This window comes from Stylophora pistillata, chromosome 4, assembly GCF_964205215.1.
Source record: "Stylophora pistillata chromosome 4, jaStyPist1.2, whole genome shotgun sequence".
In the NCBI taxonomy this organism is placed as follows: domain Eukaryota; kingdom Metazoa; phylum Cnidaria; class Anthozoa; order Scleractinia; family Pocilloporidae; genus Stylophora; species Stylophora pistillata.
Genome location: NC_142522.1, coordinates 40643292 through 40668439, shown reverse-complemented (window position 1 = coordinate 40668439; position 25148 = coordinate 40643292). Strand labels below are relative to the sequence as shown.

Here is a 25148-nt window from a genome sequence, read left to right as displayed (position 1 = left end):
AGTGCCGCACGATCGAGCGCGATGGCCTGCGATCGTCTGCGATCATATGTGAACCAGGCTTTAGTCATGCTGACTCATTGAGAACTTTTAATGGAACTTTCTAGAATAAATGAATGAATGAATGAACTTTATTTAAGTGTCAGAGTATTTAGCTAAATCTAAGCTAATTGTGGACACTAAAAGAACATTCCAAATAAAAATAGAATTAAAAATAGGAACATCACACGGAACTACTTTAAAACTTACAATCTTTTGTAAAGGTAAAAACGGTTTATAAAGAAATTCTTAAATGTAAACTATTCATTTATTTAAGTGTCACTTATTTCAACGATAATCTGATATTTAGCTGCATGTGCCCTCAATAAGAGAAGTCAAGTCTTTCTTTCTAATGTTCCGTCACAAAATTGTCCAGTGAGGGTTGCTGTCGATCAGTAGGGGATAGTCTGGACCAAAGATATTGGCCCAGATATCTAATAGAGTGTTTTCCGTATCTCACTGTTGAGTAGCGAGTTATATCGAAATCTGCATTTCTAAGGGAGAGCACTTTGTTTTTAAAATTGAAAAGTTCACCTATGTAGTCGGGGGCTAAGCCATTTCTAACTTTGTACATTAAGATCACAATCTCTTGAAGCCTCCTATTGTAGGGAGAGAGTAACTTTGCACGTCGTAGAAGGTCCTCGTAAGTATCCGTCCTACAGTTGCAAAATTACTCTTAGAGTGCGTTCTTGCAGCCTCTCTAATTTTCTCCTATCGGATTACTTACAAAAATGCCATACAGTTTGGCAATACGTCAACTGAGGAAGAATTGCTGTTAGATAAAGTTGAAGTTTGGTCTTGCTTGAGATTAGATTGCGTCATCTTGCTAGTACCCCTATGTTTTTACTCACTTTTTTGCAGATGTCTCTTATGTGTTCAGTAAAACTGAACTTATCATTTATATTTACTCCAAAAATTCTTAAATTAGCCGTTGGTTTGAGTTTTTGATTATCGATGTCAAGAATACATTCGTCCTTTGCTTCCTTGTCAACGTTTCGAAGCGTCATTACTAAAACTTGACACTTTTTCGGGTTTGCATGGAGGAGGTTTTCCCTATACCAATGTGATACATTTTTCGCTTCATTTGTGAGTTCAGAGATTATAGCTGTGACATTAGGTCCACTTTGATAGACCTGATTGTCATCAGCATACATGAACAGGTTACTGGTTCGTACGCTCAGAGGTAAGTCATTATTTTGCAAAATGTTCTACAGCAACGGGACCAAGCAGTGAACCTTGCGGGCAGCCCCTTAGCTGTTCTTTCCACGTGCTTGTCACTCCATTGATTTTGACGCAGTTCTTTCGCTCAATGAAGTAGGAACGCATTAGATCTAAGGACACGTCAGAGAATCCGCAGGCCTCAGGTTTCTTAGTCATGAGGGTATGATGTAGCGAGTCGAATGCTTTGCTCATGTCCGTTGATAAGACCGCTACACATTCCTTGTTATCCATTGCTTTTCTCCTGTCCTCCATTACGCGGAGGAAAATGGTCCACGAGTAATTGATTGGACACGGAATCGTAGAATCCATTGGTTTTTATTCGATCTACTGAAAATAATACATAATTCCTGAGCGATCTAACAGCAAGCGATTCCTGACAGAAGGGGGTGAATAGGCTAACGGATCGGCGGATTCTGAGAATTATTTTGCCCGGATTTCGGATTTAGAGCAAAATTTTAACGGATTTGAGGATTCTGAAATTGCAACGGTTCGCAATTTCGTCAATTTTTTAGGTCCGGATTTTGGATTTTGCTTGTGAGGAAGTTCGGATTGTGGATCTGAACGATCGTCAGAAATGCGTTGTTTTCTGAGTATGTGTATTTTTTTTGTCACGGACGAGACTCTCTGCGTGTCTTCTCGGATAGGGACGAATAAATGGAGGTCCCGTCTCCTGCAGGGTTGGGGTAGGAGACGTTAATTTCCCACACACGAGATTGCTGTGTGATGGATGTCCTCCCCTGGGGTGGGATGGGTGGGAAGGTGAGATCGATAGACTGAAGCGGCTGCCAGAGGCGCCTGATATGCTGACGTCTGTTCTCAACCTTACACTGTACCCGTAATTCAGCCTCTGGGCTGCAAGTGGTCAGATATAAACTATTTTCATATTCATATTCATATTCATGTCACGCATCAGGGAAATAGTAGCACTGGGACGTCTGCTGTGTTCGCGCCCTTATCCCGGGGGGGGGGGGGGGGGAGGGAGGACTCCCATACGAAACAGGCGGGGATGCTCTTCGTCTCCCTTAGGGGTGTAAATTTTGGATTTTGGTCTCGCTTAGGGTGTTCCAGGCAAGGCGCCAATATTTTAAGCCGCCAAGGTCTCGTTTAGGGTTCCGCGAAGAAATACAGAATTACGCGAAGAGAAACACAAGTAAAATTTTCTTTTTAACTTGTTTTGTTTACCGTATTACCTCAACATTAACTAGTTTTCTATTTTACCAAGTGCCAAAGAGACAATGCATGAACATGAGCGGTCTCTTTTAGGGGTCAAAGTTTGCTTAAGCCACGCCCAGATGGTCTCTTTTAGGGGTTAATTTTAAAATTTCCGACGAGCATCCCCGTTTGTTTCATATGGGAGTTTCCCCCGGGCCTTATCCGTGACACTGTACCCTACCGATTGCAATTCGCTCGATGGGAAAGCGATTGCCTAGCTAACACACAACAGTTCAAGGTGTGTTTTTCACCTTTTTACAAGGCAAGTAGCGAACGGATTCGGATTTAACAATTTTTTTAAAGGGACTGACGGATTTGGTTATCAAATCGTAGCGGATCGGCGGACTTGCATACCCCTATTTACCCCCCTCCTGACAATTTCATGCTGCGAAACGAAATGATGAAACTAAAATTCCAACTGATTACAAACACACTACTCACTTCTGTGCCGCAATCCAATCAAAACTCCTGTACCAAGAAACAGGTTAGCAAAATTCTCTCAGGACACTTCAGGTAGCGAGGTAGAAAAAGGACTGATCGCTCTCAATCGAGCGCGTGTTACGGAAAAATGTCACATTAACTCAAAGGTCAGCCTTAAGCGATTACGCAATGGGCTGTAAATCACGTGGTCAGTTACTAATTAAATGTCAATAAACGGATTAATAAATTAAAATATTATTGACTTTTGATCAGCGAAACACCGTTAGTCGGCATGTTTTGTTGTGATGCAATAGTAATGTAACGATACTGAAAATAGTTGTACTACAGATCCCTAGAACATTCTAGAACATTTTGTAAAAGATATATAAGGAGTCGCAATCACTTAAAGTGAGGCCTTTTTATTGAGTTGGTGCTGTTGCGAAGAGCCCAGAGGAGCTAGTGTTGTTGCTGGAATCGTCAGCTACGTTGAGAAAAGTATTGTGGACGTCGACACGTTACAAGGATCTTTGAAGAGAACCGTGAGTTGTGCAGTAGTGTACTGAGGTTATAGTTTTATAGAGGGCTCTAAGATAAGAGGGTAGTTATTGTATTGGTATTGGTATCGCTCCGTAGTAAGATTATTACGTCAGTTAATAAAGTAGTTGAGTTGGTACGAGTTGTATCTTTCTTGCGGTTGAGAAAATACCCTAACACTGTTCAAGTAGTGCGGCACAGAGACCAAGTGAAGATGCAACATGCAAGTTGGTTAGCTGCCTGGCGTTGAACGAACAGCCTTGTTCGCGGGCTTGAGATCGCTGGCGTGACACCACGTTTTCAACGGGGAATCGAAGAAACGTTTCGTTCTTTGAAGAAGCATTCGGCCCGATTCCACATCAATTTTTCGTTAGCACACACTAGAGCTTATTCGGGTCGAGATTGGATCTTATAACTCTTGAAAGTTCAGCCGATCGATCGAAGACTTCGGCCTCCATGATGAGATGACGCTAAGTGATTCCGATCCATGATTCATTGTGAATTGTTAATTAATAGGTGAACCTTTAACCCATAAAATAACAATCACAATGGACGGAAGGTTCCTTGCCGGTTCCTTGTCCGTAACGCACAAGTACAATACCTGACGTCATGCATTTTACATGCGAACGAAACAAGTGATCTGGATTCTAAACGCTGACGCGCGCGTTATTGTTCACAAATACAACAGACACTGACAACTGAAACTCTATACTTTCAGTAACTCCTCATTTACTGTGAGGCAAGGTTACAAGATACCAAGAAATGCAGGAGTATTTTTGAAAATGCAGCAATGTTTTGCCACGAATTTTAAATTACAGCTGAGGAGGCTACACGCATTTGTATCTTTTTTTTCGGCACTCTTCACCGCCTCAAATATTTTTCTCCAATTTTTTGTTTTAATATACTACTCATATAATTCAAGGGCTCGTTTCATTCTTCGTGAGCTGTTGGTTTAACTTACTGGTATGCCCAGTTTTGACTGCAACTGTTAATTGATTCTCTACGTTGATGACAGAAATGATAGCGCCTCTTTAGAATACATGCTGCGAATTTTTTCCGGGGCCAAAGCTCCCCCGAGAACACGATGGTTGGGATGAACTCGCGTTTCGCTGATAAACTCAGTGCTTAGCTACTACGATAGCTTTTCCGTGGTTGTATTTACCCAGTAGACAACGAAAGCACTGCATATTTTCACCCTTTTTTCAGTTCTGGTGCTTGAATCGTTCCTTCGATCGTAGCGTTTCCTTACGACATGAATTCAGTCAGTTTGTTGTCTTTATTGCTGTATGGTCTACAAGAGTTCGAGTTCTAATACAATTCTTAGCAAGCCAAGACTAAAGACTTAAAGAAACAAGGGACACACCAATCCTTTAATGCTAAGACGGGTCTGTGAGATCTCAGTTGTTTATAGAAGGAAGTTGATAGTGGTGCATTTAATTATACGCCGTTGAACTGTCAAAAGGGAATGGCTCATGTTTGCGAAAGAGGAAAAAAAAGTCCTGTTAAAAAAAAAAACGGTTCCTAAGCATGATAAAAATCGCTACTGTATCACTTGTGTCTTCTATTTCAGTTTAATTTTAATTCCAAAATTACCAAAAAGCCACACGTTTACCTACCCACTTGTTTGGCAATTATCAGTGGGAACAAAAGTTAAGCTCACCTGGTCAAAGTCAGCTACAACTATCTGTGCTATATCTAACAAAGAGTAAAATGAAGGAAATAAAAAAAAGCAGCATTTTGTTTTTTAGAGACAACTTCCTTGTCAGGAATACATTTACAGATGCGAACTTTTCGCTGTAAACAACGCGAAATTTTTCAGAAAGCGAGTGTTTGCGACTTCTTGGTTTCAAGTGCAGAAAAATAGTTAGATACATTCTCCAAATGACATTAACTTATTCCACAAATGAAGACAGCACTTGTAGCAATGCTATTTGTCATAATTCCAAATCTTAAGCTACAAAAATTAACACTGACTATACAAGAAAAAAGTCCTCGAAGATGATTTGTTTAAAAAAAATAAATCATTATAAGATAAGCTTCTAGCGCAGCTGGAGACTGGAACAGAAAATTTACTCGTGCCTAGTCCACTCTGGGTGTTCTTGAAGCTGACGCTGGCTAATTTCTGAGTCTTCGTCGTATTCTGAAGGTAAATTATGTGTAACGGTAGTTAGTACAAACGGCAAAACGCACAACATGGGATAAAACAAATGTCATCGCTGATCGTGCTTGTTAAATTTATAAACCTTGTAGTGGCCTTGTTCATTGTTCAGTTCTCTGTAACTCAGTCGTAGACAGGTCGTCTGCAAATTCTGAGTTTTGTTTTTTTCTTGAGGTCTCAGAAAACTGATTGGCATCTTTACTTGAGTATTTTACAACTATTTACCGAAGTTGAGGTGGCTAGTGGTGGATATTTATCCGAATAGAGTCTGACCAATAAAGAACGAAATAAACAATTCAGAAACGATAGTTGGCAGTTTATCCGTTCCTTTTTTTAAAGCAAGATTGTAACAGTTCAGCAGCTGTTCACCTGATGATGCTGCAGAGAAGAGGTTGAGTCTTTTTAGAGTGTCTGCAATGTCTTCCACCTTCTCTTTCCTTTCTACGTCAACAGTGGCATTGTTTGTGCGACAATAAGTTACAAAACTAGAAAAAAATGGAGTTAATGTGAGATTTCGCTCCCGTAGTAGAGAGCACAGAAACTATACAGCAAAAAATAACAAAGGTTATGAGTTGCTCAGATATTCACAAAGTTCTATTTAGCCAATTCATTTATTCTCAATTTTATTTCCACAAAGTTGACATTAATGTTATCCGTTCCACTCACGTTTTCCAGTTCTCGTCCAGGCAGAGCATGTCCGGGTTCCCTATCAGAATCAAGAGAGCCTGGGCACGAGTTATGGCCACGTTGAATCTCTGAAGAAAAACGGTAAAATATAGAAAATAAATATTCCTTACATTTCCCGGAGGGATGTGGGATACCGGAGTTTCTCACAAAAGATTTATGAACTACCCTTTCATCAACCTCCACGCTTCTTAGAGCATGACAAATTTTTCACCCCTGGTGAGGGAATATTAAAATATAATTAACCCTGAGGACTGGATGGCAAACAGAAAGATATAATCGTAAGTGTGGTTTAACAAGCCATTTCTTATTCTCCAATGGAGTTTTTAACCGTTATCAATGAAGCGTCCAGTTCATAATTTCTCCCATTTTCATTTTTCAACGCCTCAGCCCCGGTAAGTCAGAGAAATAGAGATTCTACCTTGGGATTGTTGAGGAATCCGAGGTGGAAGTCCTTGTCCATCTCCAGATATTCTTTCTTGGTGCTTCTAACCGTTGACAAGATGATTATTCTTCTTTCTTGCCCCTGAAACTCTTCCACGCTGCCAACTTTGATTTCACCACCAAAACGTCTTTTTTCGATCATTTTCTGGATCTTTTGCACCTTGCCATAGGATAAGAATTCCGTTTAGCCAATAACTATTCAAAACATTTCACCTACTCTTAAAGATCCATTGGGATGCTGGACAGCCTAAGGTGGGGGAATCATCCATTTAGCAGACGAGCTCTGATCTGAGACGTTGAACTTGATTTGCTGCATGACAAAAACCTTAGTTGGGAGTCACTTCTAACAGAGGAGTATGAATGAATTCAGGCCAGGAGACTATAGTGGTTACAATTGGATCACTAATAACAGGAATGAGGGGACTTTAGGTTTGCTCGGGGTAATAAGTGGGTTGTTTATATGTTTGAGGAGCTTTCACTGTACACAGACCCTTAAGGAGACTGAAAAGACAAGAATGGGACTCTTAGATGATAAGATCCACACTTTCACTTACTTGTCTCTTGTAAGGCGAGATCACCCCAATCATCTCAGGTCTCAAGTGCTTTAGTCCTCTGCTCCTCACATTGTCGTCCAACAGTTTCCTCAGATATCGCTCAATAGTTTCCACCTCAGCCACGTTAAAGAATGAAGGGCTGCTGCCTTCTCTTTCATCCTTACCAAACACCGGATGGAAAATTATCGGGAAGTTCCTATTTGGAAGCTCTTCCCAGCCTATCATCACATTTCTTGGAGAAAACAGGTCAGTATTAAAGGTATGTACAATGTTTTACATTTTAGTCTGATTAACGTAGGAAAGTGGCGGGGAAAGGGGACGGAGCTATCTTCAGACAACGAAACCTTTTCGTGTAGCATTCGAATTAACATTGCATTCGCTGAGGGGGGGGGGGGGATGGTGCAGGTAGCCGGTCGTCTTGTTGAGGGAAATTCAAGGATCTTTAGTCTGACTTATGCCAGCTAAGACTGAGTTTTATCAGTTATCTTTAAGTGTTGTTTTTGTGGGGGAGGGGGGTCACTAAAGTGCAGGTCACGTGTAGTTTGGTATGCTCTTGTGCCTCACGCCAAAATCTCCCACCGGTATCCCCGTCCAAATCATATGAAAGTCCGTCCGTTTTACAGGCCCTTCGCTAATAAAGTATTGTTGATATCATATTATGATGAATTAAGTGTCAAAAGAGTATAGCTATTTTCTCAGTTTTTATGGCTTTGTAGAATCGGGTCGTCGTTCAAAAGAAATATGAATGACTTTCTCACCTGAAATCTCCAGCACACTCATTCAACTCATTTTCATAAAACAGTTGTTTAGGAATCTCGATAATGGCTCTGTGTGAACGGTAGTTGTTCACAAGTTTTGTCAAAAGATTCGAGTTGTAATTCCCGCTGGGACCACGAGTGTAAGCAGGACTTGACGTCATCAAACGTTCCAAAAGAGAAATTTCTGTGAATAAGAGACAAGAGTTAAGAGAGTGAGTGACTCATTTAGAAGGACGCTTCTGCTCCTTTTTAGCGGGTAAGTAGCAAAACTATTGATTATCATTTTGAAAATAACTGCAACAAATAAATTTTAGAAGCAGATTTCAAAGAAGCAAAAGTTTGGCGTTAACCTTTAGTCTGAAATGTGAAGTTTAGCCTGAATTTTAAGTGTTCCTGTCGTCTACTCTTAGACATACACGAACTTAAAACCTTAAACCTTAGACGAGGGAAATAGGTGTGCAGAGACTGCTGTTTACAGATGTTGCCTGTGATATACTCACCCAGTCCATACTTCTGTGAAATCGAGGATCTGAGGGTTGGTCCTAACTGCTTAGGGTCTCCTGCAAGCACCAGCTGACCGCCCCTGGGGTTATTGGGGTCCAGGAGGTCCGCCACAGGGATGATACACTCAGGTTCTGTTGCATGCCCTGCCTCGTCTATGAAAATGTGCGTGAAATGATTTCTGGGGAACAATGCTGACACCAACCTGGAAAATTATGCAAAAACGACTTAGCGATCAAAATGCTCTTAATATGGTGAGATGACACGAGTTTGTTTTCTTTGTCGCTCACGTTATTGCTGGTAGATACTTAATGTAGTTAAGCATTAAGACCTAGAGAAAGAAATTGAAATATCCGCGGCACTTCGACCATCAGGTTTAAGAACTTTATCTCAAACAAATACGCTACGTGCTATGCACGTGACTAGTTTTGCCATGTATGCTTGTTAGTTCAGTTCTAATGCAATAAATTTTTCTTTAGATATATACTTTGTGTAAATACTCTATTATTGTTTGCTTGCCAGACTTGTAATTCAGTATTTATACTGCAAGAAGTCTTATTAAACCACACATGAGGAAAAAACGTCATTTGCTCGGTTGCATGCATAACGCCATTACTTGAACTAATTTCTGCCTTCTAGTTCTGATGTTGCCAGGTTACTTTGTACACATCATGTTACCTACCTTCCTGCAGTAATCAAAGTAGTGACAATTATACGATAGTCGCTGATCAAGTCCTCTTTAGAGGGATAATACACTTCATGTGATACAGGGTCAAAATTCATAACTCGTGCGTCCTAAAAAGTGCAATTAAGGTATAGTTCAGTGCTGTACTTCGCTAGCTATGACCTACTAGAAAACTCTCTTTAAAGTCTGGGTTCAGTACATATTCATGGCATTTGATTACTATAAATATCTGTTTAGGTTATACCGTTTTCCTTGTTACTCAGAAGTCAGACAGACTATGGAGAAAGTGTCTCAATGGAATGTTGAAGGAAAAGAATTACTGTTCACCTTGAGCTTTGGAGGCACAATGTCCCAGGCCCGTGACGCAGCGTACATCCGGAACAATTTACCCCTATCTACGTGAGCCAACAGGCGCTCAGCTAATAGGTCAGCAGCACTGTTTTCTGGTGCACACGCCAGAATGTAGCTTGAACCAATCAAAACGTGCACCTGTAGGCAACGAAAAGAAGATAGACAGTTAGTTGTCGGTTTCATTTTTCAGTCCAGAAATGAAACTGCGAGAACAACTTAATGGTTCCCTTTAGACCTTCAATGGAACAAGTCAGCTTTGACAACCAGCTGAACTGTTTCTGGCCGAACTTGCCTTTTGCTATGATCAGGATTTACGCTCCTGTGAGAAATACTTGCAAAATTTGCGAGCATTTTTGCTGACAATATCCAATTACACTTTACATTGGACACAGGCAACAAAGCGCAATTCGCGCGGTAGGAGTGGACTTAATCTTTCAACTTATATCTCCGCGCTAAAGCCATTTCTATCAGTTCAGCGAGAAAAGCGAATTTCTTCCTTAGAGATTCCCCTCACCTGTTTAATAGCCTCCACCAAAGTAACAGTCTTTCCAGTTCCGGGGGGTCCAAACACGAGATATGGAGCAGGGCGTGACGCACCCGACACAATCTTCTGAACTGCTTGTTGTTGTTCACCGTTCAGGTGGCGATCGTAAAAGAATCTAAAATAAAAGTAGAAGTAGGTTTTCTTTCCAGCCAAATGCTACATTTGATTCTCGTGCGGTTCATTGATCACATAACCCTAAATAGAGTTTGAACTTTAGCATCTTTACCGAAAAAGTCCTATTTACCTACTAGATTGCGGTTTTAGTAACTGTAACATTCCCTTGCGTTGTATTTACAGTGCAGCTTTAAATTGCATTTTTAGTACGAACATTCAAAAGTGTGATCACCAGTTTTTTCGGCGTGATGGGTCAATAAGTGTGCGCGAGCAGCCTCTTACAGGTGCTCTGGCACGAGCCAGCATGATTCTTGCAGCTTCACCCGGTCGTGCAGAATATCCATGAGAACAGACCCATAGGATTTAACCTTTAAGCTTTTCTCGAGGAGATAGACATCAAAGAGATGAGTCCAAGGATCGGTGAGATATTTACTGAGTGTTGACAGAACTAAAATACATTTCTAGTAATTCCTTCTTGTGTGAAGACCCTGAAAAGTGTAAACAAGACTTCGAGAACACAAAGCATGCTTGTCCTTTTTCACAAATCTATGCTGCTTGTTTATAACTCTCAACTTACCTGACTTCTTTGTTTATTTCTCCCCTTTGATCGAGACTGTCTTCTGTTGGGAAAAGAACATGGCGCATTTCTTGCCTGTTCACAGATGCAATCTGCTCACACGCGCGATGTTCCATCTGTACTGAAAGTCGATTGAATGTGAACTGAATGTCGAACTTCTTCCCATTCACGTAGGGCATGCTGGAAGTAAATACGCGGGATTTAATGTGCAGCATTCCAAATAATTGAGGCACAGCTGTAAGTATCGTCCCCTCTCTGGATAAGTTCGTGTATATCACGAGGCTCGAAAAAAACTACGCAACTCACAAAATATCCCAGGGTATTATATGATAAACCATCGAATAAGGAGTACATAATCACTCCAGCCTCGCACCTTAGTGCCTGTCCACAGAGGTTAAACTTACGGCTCATCGCAAACTTTCGTCAGTCCATAATTTAACTGAGGCTCATTGTAAGGATCATCTACCCAAAAAATAGGTAGTTCTGATCCAGGTGCAGTTGCAGGGTGAACGATTCAGGTATCTAAGTCAATCAACAATAAATTACCAGGATTGCTAATGGAGCCTCACACTATGCTGACTAAGTCATGCAAGGCTCTAAGAAGATCCGTCAGTTACATTTAGAACATACTTTTTCAAATCGAAGCCAAGTTTCACATCAAGCTTTTGAACTTTGTGCACTATTCCTTTGTATCGTTGGTGTAGTTTTCCTGGCTCATAGGCAAAGATTTGATCACCGCGTAACACAGATGGGCGGTTTTCTGCAAGACCTGGTACCTAAATGTCGCAAAGAAAAAACAAAAACAAATTCGAAAAATCATTTTCCTTTGATTTTTAAGATATGAGATAAAATTTTAAGAGCGATAACATGATAACATGTAAGTTTTCAATTCTTCAATTTTTCAAGAGTGCGAAAAATAGAAAATAAAAAGTAAGTACTGCAGGTAGCCATACAAACTATTTGGAAAACTAATATTTATTTTGGGTAGTTTAGTCGCACCAGTCTTACACTCTCTTTTTGAAACCACTTAAAAAATCCAACATAGCAAACGAATTCGTGCTATGATGACTTAGCGCTAGTTACAACTCCGTTTGACATTTTTAGGCTAGGATATCGTAAAGAAAAAGCAAGCAAGGAAAAGTCGGGAACTGCTTTCCTCAGCCATGGTATTTTTTCTACCAACGAGGAAGACATATGGTGAATCTCTTTTGCAGCCCTAGCAACAAACACTCACCTCCAAGATGAGGAAGCGTCTGTCTCCTCTTTCTTGTTTAAAAACAACTCCTTTCATATCATAGTTTCTGATGTCCTTTTGCATTTGATACTCCTCCACATGAAGAAGCAGACAGAACTTTTCTTTATAGTTGTCGAAATTCAACTTCTTTTCCAATCGATCCCTGAAAAAACAAGAAAATCACGAGAGCTGTAGTTTACGTCCTCAGGGACCTCTAGTCACGATTTTTACTTGCTCGACTTTTCTGGTCATTTATACCAGGGGAAAAGGCCATGATTTTGAATGAGTTAATCAGTTGCGTTCAGAGGGCGACATATTTTGACTTAATTGTGTATTTTGGCTACCCCAATTCAGAAGCATTAACGTTGTGGAACAATGATATAAATTAATACCTCTGAAAATATTTATAAAAAAAGAGTTGTGTATGAAGTTTCCGGAATGAGTTTGCGCCGTGTACCTGATTTTACGCACAGAGTTGTCCTAACAGCCTCCCAGTAAGCTCAATGGATAGAGCGCTGGACTGTTGTGAGGGAGGTCGAGGGTTAGAGCCCCGGCCGGACAAACACTTAAGGTCTTAAAATAATTGAAAAGAATATGCTACCTTTCTATAACATCAAGAAATGGTCAGATATTCTAGTCTTCTCGGATAGGGACGAATAAATGGAGGTCTCGTCTCCTGCGGGGTTAGGGGCAGGAGACGTTAATCTCCCACGCACGAGATTACTGCGTGATGGATGTCCTCCCCTGGGGTGGGATGGGTGGTTAACAGGACCCCCGTTGATACCAGTGTTTACTACACTGAAGGGGCTATCCTGTATAAATATAGATGTCTACTTTACCTAAGTCCCTCTCGGATTTGGCTGCCTTTAACGACCTGGGCTTTGACAGTGAAGGGGATTTCATAGGGGTTCAGCTTTTCCATGAGCAAGCCATTGTTCTGAAGTCTAAAAAGCGAGGTAAATTGAAATGGTTATTTGAATGGTTAATCGAAACAACAAAACCATCGAATCGTACGGTTGTTGTTTTAAAACCAATTCTAGCTGATAACGATAAAGGCAATTACAAAAAAAAAACAATCACAAAAACGCAAACAATTCTAAAGAACAGTCCATCTTTCATCACTTGGGTTTATAATGAAATCCTCACCGTGGAAGGGGTATTCCTTCAATTGTCTGGACATCCCTGGGAATTTCTGGTGCCTGTTTGGGAGGTGTGTACTCCGAGATTTTCTTTAAGTCATCGTACAAGTCGCTTACGATACGCACCGACAAAAACCTCAGGATATGAAACTCTGGTAAATCTTCGGACTGGAATGTAAGTACACCAGGAACATACGAATAACCGAACTCACGGCGAGGTTTACAGCCAATCCTGAACCTCTTCTGGCAACCTACAGCACACAAAACCGTTTATTCCTTTTTCTAGGCACTCATGAGGAAGAAGTGTGGGCTCGTTACCCACAATCTGATGGGCCGCGCCCAATTTAACTCATAGTAGTTTGTTGATCATGAGCTCACGTCATAGGAAAATGTTGGAAATAAAAAAAAAACTTAAAAAAACCAAAAATGAAAAATGGTTCAAACTCGTCATCTCGTCTCTTAAAAAATGTGAAGTTGCATCGAAATCACTGACTATATCAGAGATCGGTGTCTTAATGTGTAACTCAGCAGTAAATCTCTATCGCGGACAAATGTTGCTGAAGCTTTATAGCTCACCCTCGTGATCATGTATATCAAAGCGATCTTCGCGATAATGAACACTACTTGAATAGTTGTGGAAATAAGGCCTTTCATTGATCATCACCGCTAAATTAGTGTTCATTACTGCGAAGATTGCTTTGATAATCATTCCTTGACCGGCAGTTCACATGTAGGATTTTCATATCTTCACAGTCCTCTTGATTATTTTAGGAATATTTTAGGTTCCCTTTTCTACTGATATTTATCATTCTATTATGGATGTTATGAACAATTCTAGTTTCATTGCGTGACTTTGAACAATGAGTGATTATCGAAATTTGCGTGATTATTTTTCTGTTTCTCCGTGGTTTTAAATAGCTAAGCGATTGCGGTTTCCTATATATGACAGCTCATGAATAGTTCGTTTTCCTTTATTTGACACTTCATGAATAGCTTGTTTTAGGACTAGATTTTTTAGGTTTTGATTTCAGTTGAACTAAGCTTCATCGTATTAGTTCTCACAAGCAACAGAGATCCACTCTTCAGAATCTTCTAATCAAGTACAACAAAGATAAAAGAAATCTCTGATGGTCTGATACGTTTGCCGCCTTCTGTACCGATGGAAAATACGTTCACTCATTTAATGGACAATTTCCTGTTCCATTGTAACTATATCTTTCTATTCTACAACTGTATCGCAAATCAGTAAAGGAAATTTCCCGATAGTTGCAGGAGTAAGTTAAGAATTTTACCTGGATAGAGTTGACCCTCGGACGGTCCGATATTGGAGATTTCCTTGTAATCAAAGAAGTTGACACTCCATAGTAGAGTGATGTATTTCAGTGTAATAATCATTTCACTGAGGTTCTCTATAATCAACACAATCTGCCCGTATTTTCCACTCTCCACTTTCAATTCTATCACACCATGTTCCTCTCCTGTGGGATCTGAAGAAACTTTTATTCCATTTTTGTCAAAGACAAGCTCTGGTCTGTCACGGGTAAAAAAAAAAAAAAAAGAAGGAAAATTGATGTTTGCTCTAATTAATATGACTAAAGAACCGTTAAGTTCAATTCTTATCTCAAGTGTTTGACTACGAAAAGCAAAACATGAAAGGGTTGAAACATTCTATCCTTAAATAAATCAAAGACCTTGATGGCTATCACAATTACTGGTGGACCCTGAAGTTTAGATTGTGGGTCGTGCATGACTTAGTGAAAACCTTCATGTTTCGTCTGTACAATCTTACCTTCCAACCTCCCCTCCCCTCCCCACCCCTCTAACACTTACACAAACACACACGGACAAAAGTTTGGGGCTCCTTCATTTTAGACCTGTTTCGTGTGTGCGGAAAATCGAACAGGAGGATAGGGACAAATTGCCCATTGTCAACGCGAAAATGGAAAATGTTTTTCTTTGAAATGTCCTTTCTTTACTCCCTCAATGTTGCAGTAAGATAAGATAAAAGAACTATGAAAAAAAACAAAGGAAGAAATAGGCTGATACGTGATGAAACAAAAAAAGTTCAAAGGGAAAGCATAATGTCCACTTAAACAACGACACAAAGGTAGAAATTAAAGTACTTTGATGTCATGACTAGATAAAACGATCTCTTGATACTCCCTAAACCTACCCCCTTTAGAGCATAGTCTTCGAGAACATGTCAAAGAATTTAAAATCTTTGTGATATTTGAATGCCTACGACATTAATTTTAATTTCTTACTTCGCCAAAGATTTTCGAGTCTTTTTGAGCATACGCTGTTGGCGATGTTTCACTCCTGCTATGTGATTTAAATAGGCCGCTCTGTCTCCTAGATCTCTCCTGCAAACTTTACAGTGGAACCCCTGAACGCTCATCATAGCATAGGGAATATCATTTTCATCTTCGTCTTCATTATCATCTGACTCTTCAGGATCATCAGTGAAGAGTTGAAGAGAAGCAGATTCTCCGCCTCCAAAAATGACACGATCTTGAAGTAGCTGGCAAGCGTTTAGATGGTAAGTAAGCTTGTTGAGAAGCTTTGAAAAAGGCATACCAAGTGTCTCGTACAGCTCGCGGAATTCGTCTTCATATATCAGCTTCATCTCGTTCCTAAGCATGTCTTCCTTTCGATTTTCATCCTCGAGAAACTTCACAAATGTTTGGGCAATAATTTTCTCCTGCTCATTACTTCTTCCACCTCTCTGTCTCCCGCCGCGGCGAGACAATTTGAAATGGGCCCCGCAGTGGGAATGATTGTATTCTGGAAGAGAAATGTTACAAGTTTCACGGAGCCCATTGATAAAATTTGTCATCATCCAACCTTCATGCAGAATGAAATAGCTGCATGGATAGACATCTTTATTTCTCAGTTTTGTTGATAAATATGCCTCTCTAAGCTTTCAAAATTGCACAGAGTTATAGAAAGAGGTATATCGTGTCAGTGCTTTACCTGAATCTAAATGAAGTAAACGTATAAGCTGAAATTGATTCGTCCAATTTTTTTCTCTGACGAATATTGAATGCTTACTTTTATTCAAATCAAATTAAGTGTTCTTTATGATGTATCGTCCAAAAATAGCACCCCCGCCGGCATGACAGGTTTCACTGAGGGAAATTGAATAACATTGTCACGTCAGATCTAGAAAATAACTTATATGAAGGCAGTAATGTTTAAAAAAAATTAGAAAAAAGAGAATATGGGACTTATTAGGTATTTGAAGCTACTTATGGCTTGGAAAAGTGGTAAAGTTTGATAAACTCGCAAACACCTGACAGATTTGGGCAATTTAACCCGAAGTGTGATGGCTTACTCTTTTGTTTCATGCCTGCGCATGCAACTGAAATCTAGCTAACAGAAGGTGATGACCTTAAGCAAAGAATGAAGTGGGAACACTTTATTTGGGTGCTGTATAAATAACACGCTTATCTAGCTATTGTATACTTTTGTTTTGATTCAGGCTTTATGTGGAGATTGACCGTCATCAAACATTTAGAGAGGCTACGGGATCAACTAATTATAATTTGGCAGGCTTTCTAAAAATAATCGACCATAGCTCCTACAATTTCCAAATTCGTCGTATTGACACTCAAAATGTATTCAGTGGTCGATTAACTCAGCGTTGAAGAAACAATAATAGAAAGCTTAAGCACCAGACGTTCTTGACAACACGAACGGCAGAGAAGCCGCGTAAGACTGGATCGAGGCCTTCGTTCTTGGCGCGAAATAGGAAGGTTAAGCAGTCGACGTTTTTCAGACACGGACTTCTACCCGTGTTAACATGTATTTGCTAAAACATGCTAGAGATATGACCTTAATGAGCAAGGGAATAAGTTTCTTTACCCCACTCTCTTGACAGAATGAATAATTCGTCTTTCATATTTATTAGGCGACTTGAAATTTACCACTTCATAGTTGTGTAAACAATGCGAACAAACGAGCGAGCATGAAGTTTTCAGTGCATCATCTGGATGCCTAGAGGACCATTTCTCTTTTTCTAAATTCGTTAACCACAGCGAGATTTTTCATTCTTATGTTTGTAGTCGGTTGCTCAAAACCTAGCAGGCATGCATACGATATACAATGTGCAGTTACAAAATGCAACCGATGCAGAAAGACAATCATCTATCTCATTTTGCACTTTGTTATTGTATATAAATGTTGCTTAAGTGTCTCAATTCTAAATTATCGCTCAAAGTAATTTGTGATAAGCTTAAGCCCGGTTTAAAAAAATCTTTGTTCCGCATTTGATGATTCAAATGGACATGAAATCAAGTGACTTAACTCACCCAGACTTGGCGAGAAGATTGTCTGCCATTGTCGAATCCCGTTTAATCTATCGATTAAGCAAAAACCACTTTACCCGCTACGAAAACGTTTTTTTAAACACTTAATGAAAAGCAGAAGAGCTTTTTATGGTTTTGAGTCAATAATTTATCTCCTAAAAACAAAATAACAGCATATTTCTGTGGCGTCCTACCTTCAACCTGAAAAGTGGTATTCTGGCGTCTGCGACGTGACCACGCGAACGTCATGATATGCGCAGTTTGTACATAGTTCCTCTAATGACTTCCGGTAGGCGTTCGTGACCTCAAGAACGTCTGGTGCTTAAGCTCTCTAATTTTAGGCTTAAACGGCCAATAAAGTCATAAGCTACCGTAATGGACTACAATCGTTTAACGGGAAATTTTAGCATGTCGGTTATTCACAAATATCTGAAATCCAGCCTCCAATTCATTGAATTGTTCCTATTATCGCCATGACTCGCTTTCGAGCATTGCGAATAAATGATTACGAATGTATAATTTGACGGCGATAAGCGACCTTTACAAATGTGTCTTGCAATCGTAAATATTACAAGAGCACTTTCCTTTTGTTATCTTCTTTCTAGCTACGCCACTGACTCTAAGTCAGCTGGTCCCTGAGTTAAGTCTTCAAGTTGTGTGAAGCATCCTCCACAGTTGAAACTCTTGCTTATTTCCTTCTAAATCAAAATTCTTGGAAACCCACACTGATGATATCGTTTAAGGAAAAAAAGAATGCCTGTGCATGCATTCTGCCGTTACTATCCTAATTGGAAATTAAACTACTTTTCCTTTCTATGAAATCCACAGCCTAACGAAGTTAGTGGTAGACAAAAAATATTTTAATATATCCCACTTACACTCACTCGTCAAAGTAAATTTGCCTCCTCAAGTAAATCAATGTAGAAACTTGAAGAGTAAAAGCAAAACGAAACGCTGAAAAGTCGAATATGTACCAGTAAAAACATGACATTTACAACCACCAGAACTCACCTGCAAAGTTTGAAATGTCATTGATTTGTATCACTAAATATTTAGAGAAAGGAGCAACATTTTCCCTTTCATACCATGTACAATTTCCTAGTATTGCCAAGCTATGACGTCGATTTCCAAGAAAACAGCCTCGACTTCATCTTAAAAGTCGCCCGGATATATGGTTCATTTGCAGTAAAAACAGCTGCGCCTCATGGTTTCATTTTAGTTTTGATCATTGTTGATGTCATTTTTATGATCACTAAGGTTATGCACAATGGAAAATTGTGGTCAATTGGTTTTTTTTTTTAATGTAACAATGAAATTTTTATGTCAGCTAAATGCGCCAAAGTTTTGTGAAAAATTTCTCGCTCGTGACACAATCGATTGTAGCTTTGTTGTTTGTTTAAATTTGTATTATGTGATGACTTCTACGATGAACTACCAGTAAAAAAGGAAGGTAATAGACTATTGCCTACATAGTTTTAATTCTAGTGTCGTTTACTAATTGCTCCGGTATCGGCAAGTATGTCTACGCGATTGTCTGTCTTTCAACTTCGCGAACCGAAGACCGGATTTCTATTTCTGAAGATTTTCCTCCGCTTTTCCTTCCATCTCAACAAAGTCTCCTTCAAAACACTTTTTCAAGTATATCGATCTTAAAATATTTAAAGTGTACCGGAAGCCAGGAAAGGGGTAAGACTCTTCAAAGCAATGCTGTTCGAAGTGCTTCGAACACAGACGTGAGTCGCTGGGCAAGGATGTCGTTCCAACAGCATGAATCCAAGCTCGTCGAATCGCTGCATCATTCGGAAAATTGTGGAAACGAATTTTGGGATCGTTTCTCCTGTTATTAGCTTGAATACTACACTCAAAAGCAACGCAATGCGGCATTTTGCTACCAATTTTACCGAGGCCAAGGGGATCGAGCAACCATTTTACGTCATCACCCCAGAGAGCCTTACCCGCCGATCAAAATGGCGATCGCGGGATGTTCGAACTGGTCATGAAGGCCTCTTTTGAGAGGCCAAAACAAAAAATCTAAGGAGAGAGAACATTTTTCTGTCCCAAAAACCTACTTTTGGACACTTAAAGAGCATTTTAAGCGAAATTTTCGAAAACAGTGGAGGATCCCTTTGTACAGATCTTGCCATATGAAGGGCATTTCTCTATTCCTCGCTCATGTTTTCTGCCACAATATTTGCAAGGTCGAAACTCTCTCCCCGGTTGCTCCCCTTTTGTAGGCGTTCAGTTGATGAACTGCTTCTGTACCATGGTTGGCTATCTCTTTCAGCTGGCTGTTAGCTGCCTCAGCCGCTCTGCAATAATTCATACATTTCTCTAGTACGTGTCAGCCCTGATTCGTGCAACAGTTTCTTGCGGAGCGCATTGTCTGAAATACCACACACGAGTCTGCCTCGAATCATTTCTTCCTTTAGGGATCCAAACGAACATGTATCTGCCAGTGTGCGAAGTGCAGATGCATAGGCGTCAATTGTTTCTGCGAATTCTTGTGCTCTGATATGGAATTCATGTGTAGCGTTCATAAATCGTATTAGTGTTGCCCACGCAGTAATTACTCCACAACTCCAGGACTTTATCGATCCTACCTTTATCTTCCTCAGTAGCGAAGGGTAAACCAGAGTGGATCTCAAGAGCTTCTGGTCCGATACATGCAACGAAAGTTGCTACGCGGTAGTCGTTTAGTTTTGATTGCAAACCTGTGATTGTTTCGTATGCTTTCCTTGTTTGCAGCCAGTTTTTCCAATTTCTTGCCAAGTCACCACGAAGGTCTAGCCTAGGAGGTATTGGGACGTTAGAGGTAAAGATTTGCTGCGGTGTTGCAGGGCTCGGAGCCGTTGCAGTGCTGCTGCTCTCGGCTCCTGGAGTTGCCATCTGTTCGAGTCCTGTCGCCGCATCACGATCCAAAGTCTTCTCAAAGGTGTCCAAAGCGCCGACGAAAAAGAAAAAAATTGGTGAAGGTCTTGCTTAAAACACTGTTGTCGATTCCACTCCTGACACCATGCAACGATAGTGGTCCCAAAGACTAAAGAAAGACGCTAAAGGCGATAGATAACAGGTTTTAATGGCCGCCTCAGACTACGTCATAAACCATTCGAAGAAGCACTAATGAACTCAAAATGTTGTATTTTGGTAGAGTTAATAACATAGTTTACTACAGCTCCTGAAACGTCTAAACTCTTCTTTTGAATTCCAAAATGAAAGCAGCGATATATACACCCAAATCAAACTGCTCACTAAGAATAATTGGCAACTTACGTTCAACACCTGAGCTTACCATTCCCCCTGTGATATGCAAAGATTCCTAAACATGTCCTACTTGATTGCGGGAGATAAGATGAACAGTGCAAAGCAACAAATTTCCAGCGTAAAGGCGAAGAGAGAACCAGGTGATTAGAAAATGTGGAAAACATAGCTTTCGCATGCGTAAGAATGACCTTCCAGAGTTACTGGTTGTGGGGTATAACCACAAATTTTGACAAAACTCGAGTTAAAGGTTGACTGCATAGGGTTTCTGTAAAAAAAAAAAATCCTAAAATTTTCGTTTCATGTAATTTCCCAACAAGTGTTATTTTGAGTTTTGTTATTACCTTTTACTCTCTCTGACCCCCCAGCCTTTATTCTCCGTTTAATCTTTTCCAAACGTGCTTCATCTTGTGTGGGTAGGGTTTCTGTAAAAAAAAAAAAAAAAAAAAGCAAAAAATTTTCCTTTTTAATGATCAAACTTCTCAGTAACAAAATTAAATAATTTGAGTATCGTATTACCTTTCATTTTCTCTGGCTCCTCAACCTCTATCTTCTGTGTCCTTTTTTCCAAATGTGCTTCATCTTCAAAACTTACGAAGTATGACTGAGAGCCCAAAACATCTTGTGTAAAAAAATAACAGAAAACAAATTTGTGTTTACCATTCACACAAAACTGCATTTCATATACAGTTAATTGAACCTTAAATATCCAAATCCACAAGGACAGGCTTGAAAAATCAATCAGATAATGGAGGGTACTGACAATAAAAAAAATGAATATTGATGAGTCAAAAATAAAAAATTTGAATTAATTAAAAGAGAATAATTATGTACTTATATCATGCAAGAAAACACATTCTCAAAAAATTGTACATCATTCTTTGACACTACCAACTAGAAGATAGTTGAATATTGTCAACATTGGTTTGACTAACCAACCATGTTAAACACTTTCTAAAACATTCAGTGACATCTTCAAAAAGGGGAACAAGTTCAGTTCAAAGAGAGTTTCACTATATGCTCAGAAAGTTGTTAAATGTCATGAATGACATTTATTTACAATAACAACAAATGGGACTGGAGGGGCCAATCCAGATAATAATAAAATCCAGATAATAGTTAGACATCCAAATAATCAAAGTTTGACTCAGTGGCACACATCAAATTATTCTACAGATACCCAACATTCAGAATTCCTTTGTTCATAATCCTTACACCAAATCATGGCTGACTAAAACTATTTGCTTAATCTTTTTCCATATTAATTTCTTGAATAATCACAAACAAAACAAAACCCAAAGAAAATACATGTACGGTGCGGGGTGTAAGTATTTTTTAGGTAATGATGGCAGATTTGAACTTTCTGCTGACTAACCTCTGAGTTGTACTCTCTCAAAGTAATATTTTCTTGCTTTGTACTCTTCTATGTCCATTGATGTTTTCAGTTTTAGCTCAGCCAGGTTCAGTTCCTTCAGGATCTTTTCTGTCACAAAGCAATTTTGAACCATTTCACCAAGATGACCAGATATATAATCTTTCCACAATTCTTCCAAGATTTGGAGAGAATCACACCTCACTGTTATCACCAAACTTCCTACAGAGACACTAGTAAGGATGACCCTCATTTCTCTTAAGTATTCCTGAAACTCCTTGCGGTCCTCTCTGCTCTGTGGTGGTGTAGTCTGGAGGTAATTCATAGCAATTGAGCACAGGACTCTGTCTTTGAATGCTTGAGGATCTTCTGTTCCTGAATGAGACACATTTCCTTCTTTAGGCAATGTGTCAGACGCACTCTGATATTGACCCTCTTGGCATCCTCCAGACCATGTTGCAAAGGTTATAGTCTGCATATTGGGTTCTTTTGTTTTCAACTCTTCAGCCTCAACCATCATGTCCAATTTACCATCTGCTGAATTGCGACAAACATTCTAATTTAATCTCAGTTTACAATTTTATTTTTCACCCCTTAGCTATTTGACAATAAAAATATAGTTAGCTCATTCCTCATGATGATCAAATTTCTCAGTGATCTTGATAAATGATAACAATTTAGAACATATTAAAATGGTGTAATGTAACTCTCACATTTAGGGTGTGTTTGTAATGATTAGATCAAAATGTTTAAACCTACACTTGTTTCTGTCTTCCTTTTTCCAAGATAAATTACCTATACCCTAATTCTCAAACAAAGAATAATTCAAACCAACAAAGGAGAACAATACAAAAATGGAAACAAAAGGATTCCAACCCCCTTAAGTACAGCCCATCAAATTTTAGATACACAACAATAAAATTCAACTGCTCATGTTTTAACTACTGAAGACTGTGTTTATTCATAAATGTGTGGTTTCAACCATCAGTCTATTATCAGTTTGACATGCTGTTAGGACCAGTGCTGATTAGAGAATTACTGTAACAGTTTGTTAAGTCTTATGGTTGTAAAGCCAGTCATGAAGGCATATTATTTACCACATCATACTGTACGTAGAAGTTTCCAATTCATTACAAATAAATTATTTTGATCTGCCAAGCTCTTAGGCATAAATATTGAAATTTTTAGTTTGAATGCCCATTTTAAGATTCAATCAGGTTAATTTTATTAGGTTTGGTGACTTTTTATTCCAGTTAGAAAGAGAAATTGTTACATGCACTTGCACTGGCTTGTTTAGTCACTGTCAGTAATGAACATAGTTTCACTTCTTTCACTCTATGCTTTCTCAAATATTTACCAGTTTTGCACATTGTATAGCCACCTTGCCTTTTAGCTCCCCTTCCTTGGTTAGCCAAGATTGAAAAGTCTTCAGCGCACTTGTGGAAAAGATACAGCTCAAATTCAAATTTGGTAACTGTAACACTGAATAAAAACCTGATTAAAAGCAACTATAAATGCATTAAGCTCACCATTTGCAGTTTTCATAACATTTTCAATTATTTCTCTGAATCTCGCACATTCTGTTTCCCAAGAGTAAACCTTCCGGTAATTCTCTCGCAGCTTCATGGCATTGGCTTCTCTCTCATCTGCACTTTTTTCAGACGTCTCTCTAATCCTTCGTGCCCATCCATCTGCATCTTCATCTGATTCGACAATAACAGTGTTTCCTCCTTCTACTTGTTTGAAAGTCTCAGCTACTCCAGATTCGCTAGAAACAAGGATAGGAACACCAGCAGAAATGGCTTCGAGGGCGACAAGCCCGAAGCCTTCGGTACGGGAAGGTAGAGCGACCAAGTCTGACTGATGGAACATTACCTTGAGATCCTCTGGATCACTGCAATAACCACGGATAGTTAGTTGGTTGCGGGTAATGTCAGTGTTTTCAAGAAACCACTCCTCAACCTTTTGATGTTCACCAGGAGATGAGCCAACAAATGTCAGCTCAAAGTTCTTACTGAGAGAACCTATGGCATTTGCAACAATATCGTATCCCTTAAGGGAGAGATCCTCAAAGGTAGCTCGGCCAAACAAAAACACGTTAAAGTTCTTTACAACTGATCTGTGTTTAGCGAACTGTGATTCACAGGAAAACTTTTCAAAGATTCCAGGGGTAATAATCTCCACTTTGACATTTGGCAGACTTCTGCTGTATTTCTTTTGTAGACGTGAGCCAACTGCGACGACTGCGTCCGCTGCTTTACACAAATCAATTTCCTTCTTGTGCTTCTTCTCATTTTCTTCGATTGTATCTGTGGCAGCCATAGCTGTCTTCTTGTATTTCCCGAGGTCCTCACAATAAACGTGGACAAATTGTATCCATTGACACATTGTGGCCTTAACTAAGAAATACGCACAGAGACCGAACTTTCTTCCATGGCCTATCACCAGATGCGGACTTCGGAGCTCTGAGGGAGGAATTTTCAAGCATTCAAACGAGTCAGTTGAACCAGGAATATTTTTAGCAGTGATTAAATTTAAACCGTGTTGTCTAGCATCTTCTCTGTCCTGATCGTCGCTTTTCGTGACGTAGCAGTGGATTTTCATGCTACCTACCGTCGCTTGTGCCAAATTAATAGCAAACTCTCGATTGAAAGTCGATAATCCACCCTTCGAGGATTTCCACTCGTCACAAAGAAACATAACATCAATAATCCTCTGCTCTTTCTCCTCTTGTTGGCCACTTGTAACAGTCGACTCTTTTGAAGACGCCATGGTTATTATAGCAACGTTCTCCTCAACCAATTCATTCCCCTGAAAATCGGCAGAAATTCCATAGGACCATCCACGACTGATTTCATCTTTTTCAGTCGATGCCCTTGTTACTCATAAAGATGTACATGCCTCGTGTTTTACCCGGAAGTTGTGCCTACAGATCTAAGGGATTATCTGTTCAGCGGTTTCAGAGCTGAAAGCCTGTGGGTACCACAACAAACTCGCCACAACTGAGAAAGGGTGTCGGCTGCCTTACAACCTCCGTTATGTTCG

The 25148-nt window shown here is 39.7% G+C and overlaps 1 protein-coding gene across 2 annotated transcripts; it reads right to left on the bottom strand.

Moving 5' to 3' along the window:
• Window positions 1–4680: 4680 nt before the first annotated feature.
• Window positions 4681–24994, bottom strand: LOC111330059 (putative RNA helicase mov-10-B.1). 2 transcript variants are annotated; one of them, XM_088756052.1, is made up of 21 exons: window positions 23633–24994; window positions 22107–22640; window positions 21251–21352; window positions 21076–21156; window positions 15431–15950; window positions 14459–14697; window positions 13174–13417; window positions 12867–12971; window positions 12028–12190; window positions 11424–11569; window positions 10794–10973; window positions 10073–10217; window positions 9535–9696; window positions 9205–9317; window positions 8522–8727; window positions 8022–8205; window positions 7264–7495; window positions 6687–6869; window positions 6248–6336; window positions 5951–6066; window positions 4681–5563 (listed from the first exon to the last, which is right to left on the bottom strand). In XM_088756052.1, exons 1-21 carry the CDS (start codon window positions 24873–24875, stop codon window positions 5493–5495), a joined length of 5058 nt encoding a protein of 1685 aa, XP_088612178.1. In that variant the 5' UTR covers window positions 24876–24994; the 3' UTR covers window positions 4681–5492. The 2 variants fall into 2 exon arrangements, with proteins under 2 accessions (XP_088612178.1, XP_088612180.1); XM_088756054.1 differs by having other exon boundaries at window positions 22107–22637.
• Between the last annotated feature and the right edge of the window lie 154 nt (window positions 24995–25148).